The sequence below is a fragment of the Scleropages formosus genome, chromosome 6 (genome assembly GCF_900964775.1).
Source record: "Scleropages formosus chromosome 6, fSclFor1.1, whole genome shotgun sequence".
NCBI classification, from domain to species: Eukaryota; Metazoa; Chordata; class Actinopteri; order Osteoglossiformes; family Osteoglossidae; genus Scleropages; species Scleropages formosus.
In genome coordinates this window covers 18,942,471-18,962,270 of record NC_041811.1, presented here as the reverse complement: position 1 = coordinate 18,962,270, position 19,800 = coordinate 18,942,471, and the positions used below count along the sequence as shown (strand labels likewise).

Here is a 19,800-nt window from a genome sequence, read left to right as displayed (position 1 = left end):
CCAGGATGTAATCCATCCTGTGAGGACGGACTCCACAGCACACCTGCAGAATGTGGTGAGGACTATAGTGGACATCTGGGCTTTCTTCAGACGCCTGAGGAAGTGGAGACGTTGGTGGGCCTTTTTGATGGTTAATGCTGTGTGCTCAGTCCATGTGAGTTTGGCAGTGAGGGTGACCCCTAGGAATTTGAAGCTGTTGACCCTCTCTACAATGTCCCCTCCTATGTATATGGGTGCATGAGCTGTCTCCTGTTTCCTGAAGTCAATCACCAGCTCCTTAGTTTTACTGACATTGAGAGACAGGTTGTTGTCCTGGCACCACTCTGCCAGGAGCCTCACCTCCTCTCTGTAGGCCGTCTCATCGTTGGTGGTGATCAGACCCACGATGGTGGTATCGTCAGCAAACTTTATGATGGTGTTGGAGCTGTGACTGGCCACGCAGTCATGTGTGAACAAGGAGTAAAGCACTGGGCTCAGGATGCTTCCCTGTGGAATGCCAGTGTTGAGGATCAGTGGGGAGAAGGTATTACTGCCAGTCCGCACACACTGGGGTCTGTTGGTGAATAAATCCAGGATCCAGTTGCACAATGTGGCACTCAGTCCCAGTCCTAGTAGTTCCTTTCTCTTTAGCTGAAGCTAAGCTTCTCAGTTGTTCCTTTATATATGCATTAAAATCCAGTTTATATGATTTTGAGGTAGTGTTTATTTTTTTCATGGGTAATTCTGGAGGAATATCATATGGCTCTAATTTGGGGGATAGCTGGTAGTGTGGCAGTTAGAGCTGCTGCCTTTGTACTCAATGGTCATAGGTTCAAATACCACCTCTGGCAGTAGTACCCTTGAGCAAAGTACTTACCCTAAATTGATTCAGTAAAATTACCTATCTGTACAAATGGTAAATAACTGTAAGTAGATTAACATTGTAAGTTGCTTTGGAGAATTGTCAGGTAAATTAATGAATGTAACTTAAGCTGTTTGGTGAATGTTTGCATTACAGCTTGAAGTGGTGAATACATTCTGTTGTATTTACCACTCATTGGTTGGTGAAGTTGTTGCCTGTGTTGTTTCACTTTGTGTCACAGTGTCCTGGAAGTGCTCTGTCACAGCTGTCCTGTGAGGTGGTCTGCTCATTTCCCTTATGTGGTTAGGAACGTTATCCTGATCAGTCACCCAAAACATTTTACAACATCAAAGAGACATTCAAGGCTGCAGTGCTGTTATGGTGTGACCAGACAGCAGGGTTTGCTCAGGGGTGGTGTTCTGTTTACCTTTCCTTTCCGAATCTGTCCTTATGAGGTCAAGATGAGTCAGGTCAATGTTGTCTGAAACACGCTCGATATGTCCACGTTTAGTGTTAGTAACCTGAAGCATCAGCCCCGTTTCAGAAGTTTAAATGTTAGCACTTGAAAGGATTTTACAAGGAATTTTAAATTCAGACTTGGTGTACTAAAGGATTTATTGACTTTTCAGGCAAATGTACATTTATGCATTTGATAGACACTTACTCAATTTGCCATACAACTGAGTACGCAAAAGTGCATCTCACAAGAGGGATTATGTACATACAGTGTGTTGGATGAAGTATTTGAGCCTTTGCCAATTTTCTTAGGTTTTACAGCTTTTTGACATTGTTTGATGTGATCTTTTTGATACTATTATCCGAATGGAATCTGAGAGGGGAAAAAAAAATCACACCGGTATTGTTTTATGTAGTTTGCTTAGTGTAGAATATAACAAAAGAACAATAATAGCTGTGAAAAACTATGTCACCTTTAGCTGTGATGACCTGATTACTCACTGCACCCCAGTCAGACTGCTATTCTCCTCCACCTCTGCTCGCTTGATGGTCCCATGCACGAAAGGTCCAAAATCAAAAGCACAGAGGTTTTCGGTTCTGGCTCCAATGTGGCGGAATGACCATTCCCTCTCCTTCAGAACTGACTGTACATTTAAGAAGGGTCTCAACTCATTTATCTCCTGATCTTGTAAGTGCTTAGTAAGCATGTACATGTTTATGTTTAATAATTTTTATTAACAATTTGCTTAATAATGGAAATGTACCTATTTGTGTAATGTATAATGTTTCATATGTTCACGTGACACATCGACTGTACTCTAGAATCATGTGTGTGCATCCAAGTCTCTCCTGTTGATGTAATGTACTTTTAGACATAGTTCTGAGATGTATGTCGTTTTGGAGAAAAATGTCTGCTGCATGAATAAATGTGAATGACTGCAACTAAATGCTTCCCTTAGCTGTTAAACAGGGTTTCACATCAATGTAGAGCATTTTTGACCTGATGTTCAGTTCCATGCAGAACTGCTTTAACTCAAAAAAAAACTGCAAGTCTTTTGCAGGTTTTGGAGCTTGAAAAGCCCTTTTCAAGTCTTGCCACATCATCTCAATTAAATTCTGGTCATAACTTTGTCAAGGCCATTTCGTCAACTTATATATTTTCCCCCTTGTATTTTTGCAAGGCCGAGTTGAACTTTAGCTTCAACTCACAAACTGATGGAATGACATTTTGCTTTTTGCTGGACATAATGAGGCCCCAAAAGTTCTTTTTGATTAATCAGTTTGTGTTCTTCTTAGTAAGCAGTGGTCTCTGCCTTGCTACTCTCCCATGTATTTTGTTTTTGTGCAATGCCTTTCTTTAATGCAGTCTAATGAATACTGGCTTGAGCTGAAGCCAGAGAGGCCTGCAATTGCCTAGATGTTATTCTGGGCTTCTTTTTGAGCTTGTCAATGATTTGGGTGCCCTTTTTTTCTCTCTCAGGCTCCATTAATGTATTACCAGAGCTGAGGAAAAAGGTCAGAGTAAATTTAACGTGAAAAGTTGCAAAAATAGAGAAAACTGAAAAGGGGCAAATGCTTTTCACAGCACTGTAGATATAATTTAAGCTAACTTTATTTGGTTCATACCACCATTTTCCTAGTGTATTTATGCCAGTAGACTTGCTCCCTGATTTACTAACTTTATTGGGATAGAGAATTTGTTCATTACACAAAGCTCATGTTTTTGGACAGGAACAGAGCAATGGACTGTCTCTCCCATTCAGCAGATGATGGACTGTGAGAGGGAGGACAGCCTCTCCCTCTGAACTAGAATGGCTTATGCATGCATCTGGGTCAATGAAATTGTAACAATTGGCTCATTCATGACTAAGTGAGAGTATTTTTCTTTCTGTTTTGGGGTGTTATGAATCCCCTGGCAGGAGTATTTATGACACTGTGTAAATAAGGAAGGCCATTAAACAGCCCTGCCCTGGAGGTGGAGAAGCAACACGACACTGACAGGCTCAAAACATAGGATGATCTACAGCTTATTCACCTATATGTGCCATTGCCATCTCTCAGCAGACAGGGTGATGCTTTGGTGTGTTAATTGGTATACCAGCCTTTCATTTAACGAGAAATAACGTTGTAAATATTTCTTGGAAAAATAATGACGTTTGTAAATCAATGAGGAACTTTCCTAACTTGTAGAAGTGACATACAATTAGGATAGGTAGAATTAAAAATGGCAGGTAGTGAAGGACTTAATTACCAAGGTTTCAGGAGGTTTGGAAGACAAGAGGTCAAAGTTTTGAGACCCTTTAAATGCTGTTTGGGCTTCTGTAGTTTTGAGGGACAAGGGGATTTCATTCCACTACATTAGAGCCAAGTCTGAAAATCAAATGAATTTACATTTTGGATTCCCTGTGAGAGAGACAAGCAGACAGCCGGAGATGGAGGAGTGTAGCACTGGGGTAGAGGTGCATCCGGTTCTGGAGGTAGTGGGGTGATAACCTTTTGACTGTAATGTAGGCTATAATCAGAGTCTTGAACTTGCTGCAATTACAGGAAGGCCAAGGGCAGAGTCCAAGAGGGTTCGTGGGTGGGGGAATTATGTTGTTATACTTGTGCATTTGGAAGGTTTATTTTTAACCACAAAGTGCCATACTTTCTCAACTTATGCCATATTGTATTTGACTTCTTAGCCTTTTGAAATGCAATAGGAAGTGGAAACAGTTGCTTGTTATTAACGACTGTCTAGCTCGCTCTCATATGAAAAACAGCTTAGTATACGCAGATGCAAATATGTTACCTGGGTTCAGCCGGTGCCCGTTGTGTGGTCTGGGGTTTGAGCCATGCTTGGGGTACCTTGCAATGGACTGACGTCCTGTCCTGGGTGTGTCCCCTCCCCATTTGCCCTTGCGCACTGTGTTGCTGGGTATGGTTCTGGCTTGCCACGACCCCGCTCGGGACGAGTGGGTGTTGACAATGGATGGATGGAAATATGTTACCTTTTAGACTTTGTTGACCAATAAATAAATGTTTTTTCCTCGTCTGCTTTTTGTGTCACAAGATGGCAGCAACAGTCTGTTTTGTTGTGATTTTTTACTTTTATTTATTTATTGCATTCGCATGTTTTTTGGTCTAGTAAGTATAATAGTTCTTCTTACACAAAGAAATAATGTTGTATTATATGGTATGTTTAGAAATAGAATTTGTTTTCTGGATTTTTTTATGAGAAATGTATACATCCGCTTTCTGTACAGGCAGATCACTGCCTACTATTGTTCATTTTCTAGCTCATGGAGTTGTAACTTGTCCTCTTTTCCTGTATGTGTTAACATGTAATCGTTTTTACCTGGCCAAATAGTATCAAAGCAGTTTGCTAAAGCAAAAAAACATAGCTAGAAACACTCGAGGTTTTTCCACTAGTCAGTTTGTGCATATGTTCTTACTTGGGTATAAAGTCAGAGATGTACTTTATAATAGGTCTGCCCTTGGCATTCCTTCTGATGTCAGCATCACCTAACATTTTTGGAATGAGTATGCTGAGCTTCCGCATACTTCTTGTGACAACAGTCTTCAATATTTAGAAGCTCTGTATACTAAGGATTCAGTCACATTGTATGTCAAAAAGTTTTAGAACCCCTAAAATGTAAATGTGAGTTAAATCCTGTGGATGGTCTTTTTGCATTCTTTAAAGATGAGGACAGATTACATATTCTGATTGTTTGGCATCTGTCTGAATAGCTCTGTAACCAAAAAGCATGACCAAACTCCTTAGCAATGTTAGCTCTGACAGTTTCCAGAGACTTCCAAGAGACCCATTGTTCAAATGTAGTTAGGGGCCAGCTGGACATTGCCACGGACTCATCATATATATTCTTATTATATATTGTTGTGTTGGGGAAAAACCATTAAACCTTGGCTTTGGCCTGGAGTCTTTATGAAACATTGTCCTTGGTGGCAGAAAACTACAATATTAATGCCATAAATTGTTGAAAAACTTGTTTGACTACATTAGTATTTTTGAATTTAATACCATCCTCCCAAACAAGTTAGTGGTAAGACTGATCGCAAGTTAATTTGTTTTGCTGCTTGTGTGGAAATAGCGAATGAAACATTGAGGCCTTGGGGAACCTTCTGGAGGGGTTAGCGATAAAACATTTAGCTGATTAACTTTATTTCGCTTCTTGCATTGTCTAGATTAGCTTCTCTGTTTCAGTACTTTCTCAATGCTTAAGATGAACCCAGTGGATACACTGCTGACTTGTTCCACAGATTGATCTTTCTGACAAAAGAGCAGTGGTGTGAGATCAGCTTTAGATGTTTGTGCGACATTGCAAATTCATAATGTAGCCCACAAGAGAGCTGACCTTGACAAATGGCTTAGAATTTTGTGCGGTGGAAAAAGATTCAGCTACACATCTGAATTATTCAGAATCATAAATTCTGTAACTATGCAAAGGCAGTGCTTTAATGCAAATAGTGCTTTTATTCTTTTTTTTTTTCTTATGGAAAAATCAGTCTCTGAACAGTAATTGTGGAACAAAGCCTGGAACAAACTGTGAATACAGGGTTGAGGCTTTGCAGTACACATCTTTCTTGTTTGCTATTACAACTGCTTTCTCGGTAGCATGATGGAAAACAGCACGGCAATAACAAATGCAAGTTAATTTTATATTTAGCAGTTGCCTGGCTGCAGGCCTGCATTTATCAAATCGCCTTGTACGGGCCTTCTCTCACTGTACCTCGTAGTCTTAACACTTGCACTAGCAGCTGCCGGGGACTTGAGACCACAACTGCAGTCACCTGCAAGTATTAGCTTGTTTTTCTCAGCTCTTTAAAACCAATTGTAGGTGATGGGACATAATAAACACCTTTTCACACTATGGACATGCAAGTTTTCTAGCAATACAAATGGGATGACAGTTTGTCCTTTGCCATTTTAGGTTAGGTTATTTCTAAGCCTGTAGGAGTGTTGTTCTCTCTTTCTCATGTTGGTGCCCTTCCCTCCCCAATATGAAGACGACAAAGAGTCAGGAAAGGTACCATAGACAACAGGTTTAATGTTTTTAATACTTACAAACTATAAACCTTGACTGCTGTATTTCATGTAACAAAGCATTTGAAAATCAAAGCATTCATTGATTTCATTTTACACATCAGCCTTAAGAAAGGTTCTAAGTGCATTTTTTAATTTAAAATACTAAAACGAATGTATAAAAGCACTGATTGGCTATAGCCATAAATGCCTGTGTAGGGTATACCTACTTTTTATACTTGTATGTCAAGATTGACCAACATGTTTGTACTGTACATGCTATGAATAGTTTGTAATTTTAAAGTTGTGCTTTTGTACATTTCGCTGTTTTAAAAAACCTCTAAAGAACAAACAATTGATCCAAAGTTTGATACATTTTTCTTGCAAATAAAAAACTTCATACAAACAATCATACAAGCAAATATATAATGAAGATAATTAGCCAAGTTTTTATTTTTGTTATACATATTAAAACCGACCAAGTGAACAACATACAGACTGGATTTTTTTCCTTCACATTCTGCTGAAGTTAAGAGAGAAAGTGTAGATTGGGAGGATGTTTTCTGAGGAACAGCTTGCTTCCGGCAAGACAACTTGAGTGGATCACAGGAGCGCTGCTTCCCTGGTGCCATTAGCTGGAGCTGCACTTCACAAGCAAGACGCACTAGAACTCAACTTTGTTGACTGTGAATGTCGAATTCCTCTGTGTGCGTGACCTCAGTTCAGCTGCTTCGTACCAATAAGCACGACGAAAAAGACGCAAACGTTACATTTAGACTGCTCTTTCTTCCCCCAATTCCGTTACTGAAAGGCGAAGGCAGAGTATGCTGTACAATAAACCATGTGTACATGATACAGGGCTTCAAGGAAACCACTTTGAGGAAGAAAAAAAGCATAACCAACACTTTAAAGTGCCTCTTGAAAACAAGATACCAAGTTAACTTTTATATGTCACTGGGAAGTCCAATCAAAATTCTATTTAGTGATTCTATTTAGATTGTTTCATGAAGAAGTAATTACAACTCTTTCACAGAGAAACTGCATTCAGTCCTGAAATTTGAACAAATTCTCAGTTACCTAAGAAAAATTGCCATCAGGCTTTCAGCGGTCTAGATTAAGCGCTGCCAGTTTATCGTGTGCTGATCATATGGGCTGATCAGGTAGGCTGTGTTGTCTGCTCCAGCCTTTATGGCTGGTTGAGGTCATGGAAGTTGTCTGCAGTCTACGACTGTACATTGTAAGAATACAAGCAATTAGAGCTCTAGAGCTAGTATACAGTGAACTGAAAACGCTGGTATTTAGGGTTTGTATACCATTTTTTAAGTAATGAATTCTTTCTCGAACATCAACTCGATATGCTTGTTAAAAAGCATACTTGGTCTGCCTATTGTAGGCCTATAGACGGCTGCTGGTTTGAGCCAGGTTAAGGCACTCAGGATTTCTCTGTGATTTTGTTTTTTTTTTTTTATTAAATTCAATTTTGACCCGGTGTAAAAACCAAGGCAGGTAATAAGGCAGTTTAGAACAACACTGACGAGTCATTCTGTAACACACCAGAGTCACAGGGAAAAAAAGCACCTCTTAATGTAGGCCTTTCTTGCATACATTAGGGTCTTAAAGTCAGCTAGATAACATTACCAGCTTCAGATGATTAGAAATCCTACTTCTGTAAGTAGCCTGTCGCTCTAATTGGCTCAGTAACGCCCCCAAGATTTTTTTTTTTTTCTTCACTGAACAATCAGTTGAAGTGAACATGCATGTTCGCACCAGAAATGTATTTGGGGGAGAACAAAACAAAAGACTTTGGCACTCTAAAGTTTTTACTGGTTTCCTTTATGCTGGGTGATTTTTTTCCCCCTTCGGTTGCTCTCAGTCCCTTCTCTCATAAAAAGAGCAAGATGAAAAAGAGAGCACCCTTGGAAATAGTGAAAAATGGGATAATAAAAGCTGTCTTAGGTGAGAGACCAGTGGAATCAGGAACACAAGATAGCAAAACCTTCCAGTCCTTCAACAGAGACCATTATGGTCCACTTCCACTTGTATGTGGAAAAAAAAAAAACATAATTTACAAAAAAAAAAAATAAAAAAATATACACAACGATGATACAGCTAACTTCATGTTTTCATGTTCCTGTGGCACTTTTTTTTTACTTTTCCTTCTGATTTAAATATTAGTGTCTGTCGTAATACTAAAGATGATTGATTTAAAAAATAACAATAATAAACCCTGTTTAAAGTCCCCAGTTTCCCTTTCTGCCGTCCGCCCTAAGACACAGGCAGGTGCTGTTTGATGATTTCTCTCGACTGCGGGGGTATCCTGTCCGGGAAGCGCACCTGGAACTCCACTATCAAGTCCCCGCGCTGTGACGGGCTTTTGGGATAGGGCAGGCCCTCCCCTCTCAGTCTCTTGATGGTCCCCGGCTTGATGACGTCATTGCAGGGAAGGGGAATCACTCTGTTGTCGATGGTGGGAATGCTCACTGTGCAGCCACACAGCGCCTGCAGGAGAAGAGCACAGAAACCTGGTCAGTGTGTCAGCTCTCCTCTGCTCACCATCTCACTTTTTTGTCACTGCTGGAAGTTTCCTGCAAGGTGGCACATTATCATCCAGTCAGCATCTGCATGTATAATTGAACAGAAACTTTTGACAACTAAGAGCATAAGGAGTATTCTTTCTAATAGGCCTTCGCAGAAGCTTATCGGCTTCTGCCCGAGATATGAGGCAACTGTGGATGTTATCTCAAGACCTTGAAACCTACAGCTAGATACGCCTCAGTTGGGTAGACATCAGTGATGCCCTCCTCTTATTTGTTTGGCAAAAAGAACAGACACTATTTTCCATTTTTCCATCTTTTCTCTAAAGCTTTCAAACATCTACTTTCTGTTGCAGATATCTGCATATACTGTTCGTTATTCGATTCTCTTACAGCTGGAATGGCTGTTGCAAATGGGAAACGTACATGTAATTCACGCACTATGTCCTGTTATTTGTTTTCAAGGGTTGCTGGAGAATTGAGTGCAACATGGCATGAGATTTAAGGACCTGTTTCCACAAAGAGTCTTAAATAGTTTTTTTTTTTTTTTTTCTTTTTTTTTTCTTGTGATATTTGCTGCATCTGTGTGACGGGCAAGCGCACGTCCTCGTGTCCCCCGGAAAGTGGGTGGGATCTATTGCGTGAAAGTGAGTATGTCTGAATATGTGTGGGAGTGGGAGTGTGTGAATGTGGAGCGCGCTTTGCCTAGATGACTTCGCGGAGGTGGGAGTGAATGCAGAGTGTGTGGGCGAGTGCCTGAGAAGGAGGCTGGGGGGACTATATTTAGACATCGCTCTCACTTCAGAGAGCCGATGAGGTAACTGAAAAATCAGCTGATGCCATAAATTATCCGGGGCTCGTCAGGCGTTCTCTCATGGAGCGGAGGGGGGGGGGTGGCAGGCAGGGTTACAGTGTGGGTGGACAGAGCGCTGGGGAAGGGGTGGGCACCGAAAGGAGAGAGCACAATGTGTTCCAGCCTGGGGACATGGATAATAACTAAGAACCCTCACAATGCACACACAGCAATCTACTTAAAAGAAATCTTTGGAAACGGACACCGAAATATGAACTTTGAAATTTGGCTGTGTCCGCAAAGCATTAATGAGTTCCCATTATGATGGCAGAGACCGTGATTTAAGAGGTTTCTAGGTTTGTAGCAAAATGCATCTGTAAAAACAGTAAAAAAAAAAAAATATCCCCAGACACAGTTACATAGCAGTTGCCACAAGGGGCTCGAGCGTTCGGCACCACTGACATCAGCTCCTTCCAAAAGGGCTGCCTTGGGGGACGAGTGGAAAGAAACAGATGCTTAAAGCTCTCACACGTTGAGGTTCCCAGAGAGGGCTGCAAGTCAGTGCGGAACAAAGGCAAATTAATGCCTTCCATGCGCAAAACAGCACCTCAGCAGGAACGGTTTGTACCAAATGGGAGGACTTTGATTATAGGGCTCTAAAGGGACCAAGAAAAGCTGCTAAGATGATTTGTGCTTTGAAGGAGGTCTCCCAGAATATGTAAAGCCTCTTATGCAATCAGCCCTTGCATAAATAAACACACAAAATAAATAGAACTAACTTGCGGTCGCACGCTGCAAAAGGACAGTCACGTGGAGGCTTTAATAACTGACATCAGCAAGAACGGTCTCATTGGTGCAATATCTTTAGACCTTTAGCGCATGGTTCCCGAGCAAGAGCCACATTTTAATTAAAATAAGGCCCTCGAGTCCGGACCCCTGGTTAGCGAGGGTAGGCGGCCTCGAATGGAGTTAGAAGTCACGTGGAAGCCAATAACTGTGTTCAGTGTCAGATAACATCGGCACCATGCTGACAGCCCATGATTTCCAACAACCAGTAAGCTCACTGCAGGGAAATCAGTCACAGGAGCTGTTTATCGCTAGTGCAAAATAACCACTAAATATCTGCATTTATTATCTGCATTATGTAAAAAGAGACCTCAAAGATAAAGTATCTCCTTCGATACCACGAACTTTACACAATGAGAAGACAATATAAGGTTCAGATTGTATGAAATATCTGTTCTCTTGGCTGATGCCCTTACTCTGAGTAATTGACAAAAATATTTCTTTTATAACATTTAATTAAGCAGCCTTGCTTAGTCATCCCGCTGAATAGTCCATCTGGTTGCCTAATGAAAGATCTGCAGTATACATCAATAGCTGGATATGTTGTGTAATGCATAAGTCAAGTTGTTTTGGATCCAACTATTGGACCTATAGTGCTGCCCACAGTCCCTTCAGGTCTCTTCCTCATCGGCATTAAGGCAGCGTACACCAGTCTTTAGCAATAGTTTGGCATTTATTCACTTCAGCTGTCATGTTTGTGTTCTTATGTTTGAAATTTCGAAAAATGATTTACATTGAGACAAGCACTCCTTGAAATTGCACATCTCCTATCAATAGCTGAGTAAAAAAAAAAACCCATGGCTTGTGAGGTTAGACAAAGTGAATGACTTGACGCCATTCTTAAATTCATCTCTGTTTTTAGGAAATTGAGCCTTGGTATAAAGCAGCTTGCACTGTTACCATGGCGCTAAACACAGACACTTGAACAAATAGCTGCTGTATCTAGCTTTTGGATGGTTGATCCTAATGAGCTGGGCTCCTTTAATTTGTTGAGATTGAAAATTAACAGTCTCACAGTGGAGCTTCAGTGACCATATTCTCTGACTTCAGTGTCGGTGTCCAACGGAAACCGTAGCGATGTTAAAAGCAGCGTCACCTGCAAAGTACTGTGGCCTTGATTGGCTCATATATGTATTGATCTTAAAGTCTTCCCCATTTCAGCTGTTAATTGTTAAAGGATCTCTGCAAAAATGCATATTCTAAGAGCCCTTTCCAGCAGTGGGGGTGCAGTGCCATAGTGTTACATGTCATTATTGTGTCCTCAGCAGCAGTGAACTTGCTGCAGAGAGTTGCTGCAGCCCATGCACATCTCTCAGCCAGGAACGGCACCACTCATCACATTCGGCCAAGACTGCTTTCAATGCCACTTTGTAATCGATGCCCTCTACGAATGCAAACGGATTCCTCCCAGCTTAAACAGAACTGGCAGCTGGCTGGACGAAGGAGGGGGAGAGAGCTATTGTTCTCGAAATTCAGTTTCTACCGATTCGATCATCGCGGCAGCGTCTGCCGTCTCCATGCATCCTCTGCTCATTCCCTCGAAAAATGTACCCGATAATCAAAAAGGTGTTTCCCCCATCCCTCTTTGCTACGAAGCAGCGTCCAAATGAATGCAGTTGCGCAATCGCAGTTCGGCGAAACAGTAAACCCCACCCACAACTCTGCAAGGCGCCATCAACAGATAAACAGTAATCTTTGCGGGGCTGTAATTCCATCTTCGGCAAAGACGCTGATCCACTGCAGCAGTGCCGGCTGAGCGGTTGGGGTCTGGGGCACCGCCTGGGCTGTCTGCACCAGCACTTTCGAGGCGCTGCGGCGCATGCTAATGACGAGATGAGGAGATGCACCAGATCGTGCCTCGCTCGGATGGCGGGGGGGGGGGGATGGTGGTTGGGGTGCTCACGAACGCCCAGTCTCTGAAAGCGAAAAAACCAGGCGCTGCCAAAGCGCACACAGGCTGCAGATTATCTGGCTCCTCCATTTTCTAGCTTTGCCTGATAAGCGGTCTTGTCGATCTCTGGCTAAATTGCTGGCGTGTGACTAGTAAAATTTAAGCATAATAATGCTGATTTGGATCTGACTTTAAAACGTGACAGAACCGGACATCGCGTATACGTACCAGGGTATAATATTGCCTGTGTGCTGGTAGAAGCGGCATGTGGAGCCCCGAGGTGCGCTTCCTTCCTCCGATGCTACTATGCCGGCAGTGCTGTCTGCCTCAAACTGCTAGCGGATTCTTTCCTAGCGAAGGCTTCGCTGCACATTTCACCAGGGTGCGAGATTCACAGGCACTCGCACAAGAAGAAAAATCATTTCCAGTGCCAAAACGGTCCTCGGTCTTGAGCAGGAGGTCACCCGGGAATAGGAACGCTGCCTTTCAGAAAGCCGATCAAGGCAATGGACCCCGACAATGACTATGCAGAGCACATATCGAGTTCGCTCGCTCAAAAGGCAAAAGTGACTACAAGTGACAGCACTGTGGTTTGGACAGCTAGATTCTGCTTAAAATCCAGGAGAAGTGGACATTTTAGTTTCTTCTTCTCCCGGCGCTTCTCTGCTTTGTTCAGTATTGCGGTTTAAGTATTGAACTTTGAATCCAGACACTGTTTGCTGATAAGAAAATCAGACTAATCAGGCCTTGATGGTGTGTGCGGACGTGAGACTGATTATTTCATCCCATTTGCGGACGTCTAATCTCGCACTACCATGCGCACTTATGCACAACTGTGTAAACCATGCTTTCTTGGCCTGGCTCCTAAACTGGCCTCATTATATTTATATCACTGATTAGTCATATTCCTCATTAATTTAGCTATGCTGACCCATCAGAGCTGCTCTGTGGTGCATGTTTCGGTATAACGTGCCTGCTGGATATCACGCACGACGTTACCTTGGTCATCCTTGGATATGTGCGGGTATATTTATTTTTCCCATAGCAATAAAGACACGAAAGGATACAGTGAGAGAGTCATTATTTTTCATAATGAAAAAAGTATTCCTCAGAATTTATGTCCAGCAATCTTTTACCATGATCTAACTAGTATTAAGCTAACATTTTCCTTCAATGGGGGCCTATAAAGATATCCCTTACTTGGCATTTACGAAGTTTGTTTGTTTGAGTAGCGATTTGGGGCATGGGGTAAAAGAGCTGTGTTTTTAATGTGCACCTGTTCCATGCGCTCCCCCCCCCCCCCCCATGCAGCAGTCTCCCAGAGATCTCAGGCTGTCAGCCCCCCGCGTGAAGTACACCCTCTCCTACTCAGTCTGCCTGAATGTTTATGGCAGCTTTTCCCCTGGGTGATACAATGGGACTTTAGTGTGGTGTGACCCAGCCACAGCAGGGGAGCTAACTGAGGAGGACTCTTACTGTTTCAATTAGAGTCTTAATTATAGCATCTGAAATGCCAAAAAGCAGCGCTTCTTAGATGAGCCATAGGGCTCACAGCATAACTTCAGTAGCAGTGGAAGGAATACAGCTGTTAGTTTTTCCACTAGAAGTTCATGGGTAGCTTTTTCCATGTGTCTAACTTTAAATCCATCTTAATAAGAGACTCCCCCATAGTTTCCCTGTAACCCTGTCAAAGGGAAGACCTACCTCTTTAAGACTGATCTTTGCAGTGAATACTATGTTGGAGCCATCCCTCTTGAAGTGGGGGTGTCCCTTGTCTTTGAGGATGAAAGCGATGTCAGCAGGAATGTTCTCTGGTGTTTCATCGCCCTCTTTGGGGAAGGTGATCTTGGTGCCTTCTTTCCAGCCCCTCTTGATGACGATGTTCAGGATCTTGTCCTCTGCGCGCAAAGTCTTCCCGTCGGGGTTGAGACGCCGCCGGGTGATCTTCATGCGCTTCGTGCAGCCGTGGAAGACCTCCTCAAGGGAGACGCGGAGCTCGTGCACCACTGGTGGGTCCTGAACCTTGCGGCGACCATGGATCGGTTCGGCGTGGTGCCGCCGACCTCCCCCGCCGCCGCCATGGTGGAACCCATTGATACCACTGAAACCGAATCGGCTGAAGGCGTTGAATGGGTCATCCTCCCCATCCAGGTCGATGTCCATGTCGTGGTCCCCGAAGCCATTGCTGGAACCCCGGGTGCGCCCCGACCCAAAGAAGATGTCAAAGGGGTTGGAGCCCCCAAAGAAGGAGGCGAAGGTGGCATGAGGATCACCATGGAAGGTGTAGTGGTAAGTGTTTCCCTGTCCTCCAGTCGATCCACCTCCTCCGGCCTTCAGACCTACAAAAACCGAAAGAGAGACAATTTCTAAAGTTACCATATATGCATATATTCATTTTTCACATTGCTAAAAATAATATTCAGCTTGATTAATCATGAAGCAGGAATATTGCTTTCAGTGCAGCTTCTTAAAAAGCTTTCGCCATGCACTTATTTACAGAGTGAAGAATAATTTTGGAAAAGACTAGCTGGACTATAAAAACCCTCTATGCAACATGGCAGAAGCTCCTTTGTTAATGTAGTTTATTTTTAAATACAGCACATGTGTGGCTTTTGACTGCAGACACTCTTAAGATACAAGCATTTTACATTAGACGTATAGCAGAAATGTCAAATGCATTATTGGCAGAATTGTGTTACATAAGCACTGTTATTCATGCATCATGAATTTGGAGAGATCATCTTGTCTTCAGTATGTGAAAGGCCTCCTTTCTAATTATAGCCACTGTCTGTGGACTGCATGTACAATCCAGAAACATCTTAACAGCAGTTAGCTGTCACGCCAAGCACTTTATGAGTGCCTATGATTTAAAAGAAGGCTGTGCTTGAAAACTGGCTGCACGTTGCAAATATTTCATTTTTTGATTTTAAACTGATTTTAAAAGAGAAAGAAATCTTTAAAATTAGAACCTCTGAGAAGCTTGTAATTACTGTGACTCCTGTAACTTTTACAGTACATGCTGAATATACAGTGGTCCTCTCAAGAAATATTGATGATTCCTCTCAACCTATTGTTTCTGAGTATTGAAATTCTTGTGAATTTCTCCCATTTACTTTATTCCCTTTTTTGCAAATCTGTTGCATTTAAAGCAATTTTTCAGATATGTACTGCACTCTGCTGAAAAACCCCGGCAACAGCAAGTTTGCCCACAGCCTCGGTGACTGGAACACCATCAGATCTGTGGAGGAATACAGTAAGTTTTGATTTCAGGAGGCAGCACTGTAAGTTCACACTTCAGCTGAGCTCCGAAAAAGTGGGCTCCCACGAAAACAACCTACTGGGGCGCTATTATTATCCCCTGGGTGGATTTAGTTCTGTCTGTCATCAATTTAAACTCATCAAGAGCACTTCTGCTTCTGTATAGAACATGCAGGCGCCGCCCCCCGCTAAATAGACACCCGAGATATTGCCTTTCATATTTTGAATGTCTTACTTATTTGAACTCCTTATGTATATCTTATGTGTAAAAGCAAAAATGCATTGAGTGAATAAAGCTTCCGATACTGTATCGTGTACATGTTATTCAAGAGTCAGATGTTCAACCATTAGGATATGGGTCATGCTGCTTTGGCTGTTCCTTCCTAGTCCAGCTGCAGCACCCGTTAGCATATGGGGTTTGTGGAGGTGAAACGGTGGAGGGACACAAGGCATCATGACTCACATGTAGAACTCCAAAGGGCTACAAGCTGTGCTGCCCTGTGTATAGCCACATTCCTACTAAAGATAGCATACACTGGCACATGGTATGGCAAATAGTGAATCACACAGCGTAGTCTGGGCTGAAATCACACTACTGCTTCACTTTTATTTTTGGGGTTTTGCAGTGTACAGCTGACTTGTGTTTCTATTTTTAAATGCTATAGTACTCATGGGCATTTCTTCACACTTCAGTAAGTTCACTCTGCAAAGAACTCATTAAGGACAAGTAGATGTTTTGCTCACATTTTTTTGTTTTATTTTTTGCACAATAATTGCTCATAAATATGATTTCCCTAAGGTTTTAAATGTATAATCTTTTTATATATAGTGGGATTTGAGGGTTCTTATTTGTCATATGGCTTCTCAAAGATTTTGCTGTTTCAGAGTGATTACCAAAGGCAAAACATAGAAGCGATTCCAACTAGAGAGGGGCTTACCTTCCTCTCCATACTGGTCATAGATGGTCCTTTTCTTTGGGTCACTCAGCACCTCATAAGCCTCTGCGATCTCCTTGAACTTCTCCTCAGCGTTAGGTTCCTTGTTTTTGTCTGGGTGGAATTTGAGGGCCATCTTCCTGTATGCCTTCTTGATTTCATCCTCGTTGGCCCCAGACTGGATGCCCAGGGTCTTGTAGTAGTCCTTCCCCATGTCTTTGATGGACAGACAGTGCACTTCTGGGACCACCCTTGCTTGCTGGTGGAAAAGGCCATGACACGTTAGCTTTGTGAAAGAGCTTGAGCACATAGAAGAGACCAAAAAAAAAAAAATCGACGCCCATGCAAAGGAGATTTTAAGAGGTCACACTTTGTGAATGACACACATGAAAAATGCATGAAGGATTAATCACAGCTACGGAGTCACTGTGAGGCACTAAGAACGGACACCCCTCAGATCCTCAGCAGTCAGAAAAATTAAGAGCACTTTGGTATGACTGACGACAAATGAAGGTTGATGATGAATGATGAACGACGAAGAGTGAGATTGCATTCATCACAACAGCATAGTCAGTGTGGAGGGTTTCAGACGGAGCTGTGTGCGGTGGCAGTATAAATACAGAAATCCCTTTCAAAAGCCAAGCTGTGCTATGAAAGCCATAAAGCCGCATAACTCTTCAATGTCATCCCACTGAGTGTGTGTGTGTGTGTGTGTGTGCGTGTGCGTGCGCGCGCTCGCTGCCAGCAGACACCCGACACGCTTCTCGCCACCATGCACGTAGACTTCAAGAATGATCATCGTGGAAATTAAAAGACAACCGCTTAGTTTGGGCGCTTATAGTTTTTTTCGTACAAGTATGGCTGAGCGGACAAAAAGTAGACATCCCCAGACAGACATGCAGGATCTGACAGAGGGTGTGATCTACACTGTCCAGTACACAGGTACTCCGGTAAAAGGGCTATAATTACCGGCTTCACACTGAAATGACTAATCCCGCGTGACCATCCGTGGAAAGTGGACTAGTAATAATAAGAAGCACTTTTGCACTACAAGATCACCGCTCCAACACTCCTCAGTCATCCAGAACATAAATGCACACCGCGTTCCAAAATAACGAAGGAGTGGAAGAGGCGAAAAGCAATAATAACGGACAACACGACACGTCCCGTGCGTCCGATAACAGTAACTGGAGCGGCAGCCGCGGAAAAACAGGGTTCAATGAACAAAGAAAAAGAAGAGAGCGGCGTGCGGGCGGCACAACACAGCACACATGATGATGATCATGATGAGGAATGCGGCAAATCCTCGCGTGTGAGAATCACCGCATCTACAATGAATCCGGGTCTCGTCTGCCGAGGAGACACGAAATAAATCCACGAGCCGGCCACATCTGACTCATCTGCACGCATTGCGAGCTCTTTCTTACCTGTCCTCCTGTATCCCACACTAAGAGAGGCAAGTCGCTCCTCTGGGAGAGACGGCAAGCTCTGCTCACTCACTCACTGCGTGCGTGTGTAGGACACTCGACTCGAGATCTCCAAATATGAGAATAATGTGAGATCGCCGGTGACACGAGGCCTGACGTCAGGCGGCTCTCGGGTGTTCAGGAGCCCGGATTACCGGGAACAGTGAAAAGTCGGCGCGTTCGCATTCACCGGCCGCACCTCATTCATAAAGCGCATCATCACCGCACCGGCACCCATGTTACCTGAAACAATGGAATACACTATAATTTCATTGAACGTCGGGAAAAATTCGAGCGATGATGATGAGCAGAAGTTGCACTAACCTGCCCGCGAATCTGTTTTCAAAGCACATTGATTACACAGAAGAAACAACTGTCTTAATTTTTCTCTAATAAATAATATATCTCAAGGTGTAACGGAGTTTGAATTTTTAATTTTACACGAAGGTGGTGTCGCCTGCAGAGAGTCCGTCGCAGTACATGAATCAGATTTAGCGAAGTGTGAGCATCCACGACGGTGTAACAGACACGAGCACAGCGGGACAAGACCAACTAAAAATACTTTCACACAAACGAAGACACACACGATTCAGACATGATGATGATGCTGGAGTCCACTTTGAATGAAATGTCATCCTGCGCAAATCACTTGACAGTTTTCGATGATGACAAACTTCTGAACTGCGATGCAACAGAAATAAATCAATTCAATGCACTGGATTACAAATGGAATTTTAAATGATGTAAAAAAAGAATAATAATAGTTGTGAATAAGAATTTAAATCTTACCCCCATTATCCAGTCGTCATTTCTGTGTATAACACGCACCTTACACTTTAGGTTTTTGTGTTTTAACCCAAACTGAGTCCAAATCAAAACCATGCTGCCAGTGAAGCAAAGCTATATGTGCGCCCGTATTTTTATATAAAAACCTAGGACCTTACCGTGTCCGAGTAGCGGTTTGCAGACTGCCAGACTCCGCGTCTCTTTGTAACCCTATTCCCACAAACTCCGCCCACTCAAACCGGCCCAGGATCCCCGAGAATCCGACGTCTACGTACAGTAGGGAATTACCATGCCAATCGTCACTGCTCCATAGCCATTGGTTCATTCAATAATCAATAACAGACACGTCTCCACCCACTAGCACTGAAGATGCATAGTTTCCGGTATTCTCTCTTCGCTGATTGGCTGCGTGACGTAGATTGCAGCTTGCGATTGGATGTTCTTTTTTTAGCGTTTTTTTTCATTTTGTAGGCGTTTCCTTGGACAAAATTGGCAATTTTGTGGTTAATTTCAGACGTTTTTTTTGTCACCGCTCCGCTGTGATTGGTAAGTGCCCCGTCCACAGTCCCGCCCCTCATGTTGGAGTTACACTTTTCTCCTGTTTGGCAAGCTGCTGCGGCATTCCCTCAGCCATGACTCAGTCAGAGCCGCGGGGAGCGTTCCAGTCTTTACATAGAAAGTAACGATCTGTGACTCTTTTTTCTCAAGTGCCTCCGCAAGAGTTGTCACGATTGGCATGTAGATGTTCTTCAGATTGCCAGGGACACTTTCTCGCCTTTTCATTTCGAAGAGCGCAGCAGCGGTCGATCATATATGATATAATTAATGGTGCAGGAAATTACCTAAATGTTAAAACTTGGATATAATATTGATGGCAAGAGGCAGAAGTGAGATAAGCACGTACTAAACGCAACTTTAAAAAGTGAGCGAAAGTACCTTGAACGTTTATACGGGGAGGGGGGGATTTGCAT

At 42.9% G+C, this 19,800-nt stretch overlaps 1 protein-coding gene across 3 annotated transcripts; it reads right to left on the bottom strand.

The window, feature by feature from the left end:
- Nucleotides 1-7,774: 7,774 nt before the first annotated feature.
- dnajb5 (DnaJ heat shock protein family (Hsp40) member B5) lies at nucleotides 7,775-19,053 on the bottom strand. Of its 3 annotated transcripts, none has more exons than XM_018736818.2 (4): nucleotides 18,988-19,053; nucleotides 16,581-16,836; nucleotides 14,089-14,723; nucleotides 7,775-8,819 (listed from the first exon to the last, which is right to left on the bottom strand). In XM_018736818.2, the coding sequence occupies exons 2-4, from the start codon at nucleotides 16,789-16,791 to the stop codon at nucleotides 8,586-8,588; spliced, it is 1,080 nt and encodes a 359-aa protein (XP_018592334.1). In that variant the 5' UTR covers nucleotides 16,792-16,836; nucleotides 18,988-19,053; the 3' UTR covers nucleotides 7,775-8,585. The 3 variants fall into 3 exon arrangements, with proteins under 3 accessions (XP_018592334.1, XP_018592331.1, XP_018592332.1); XM_018736815.2 differs by lacking the exon at nucleotides 18,988-19,053 and adding an exon at nucleotides 18,833-18,981; XM_018736816.2 differs by lacking the exon at nucleotides 18,988-19,053 and adding an exon at nucleotides 18,005-18,789.
- Between the last annotated feature and the right edge of the window lie 747 nt (nucleotides 19,054-19,800).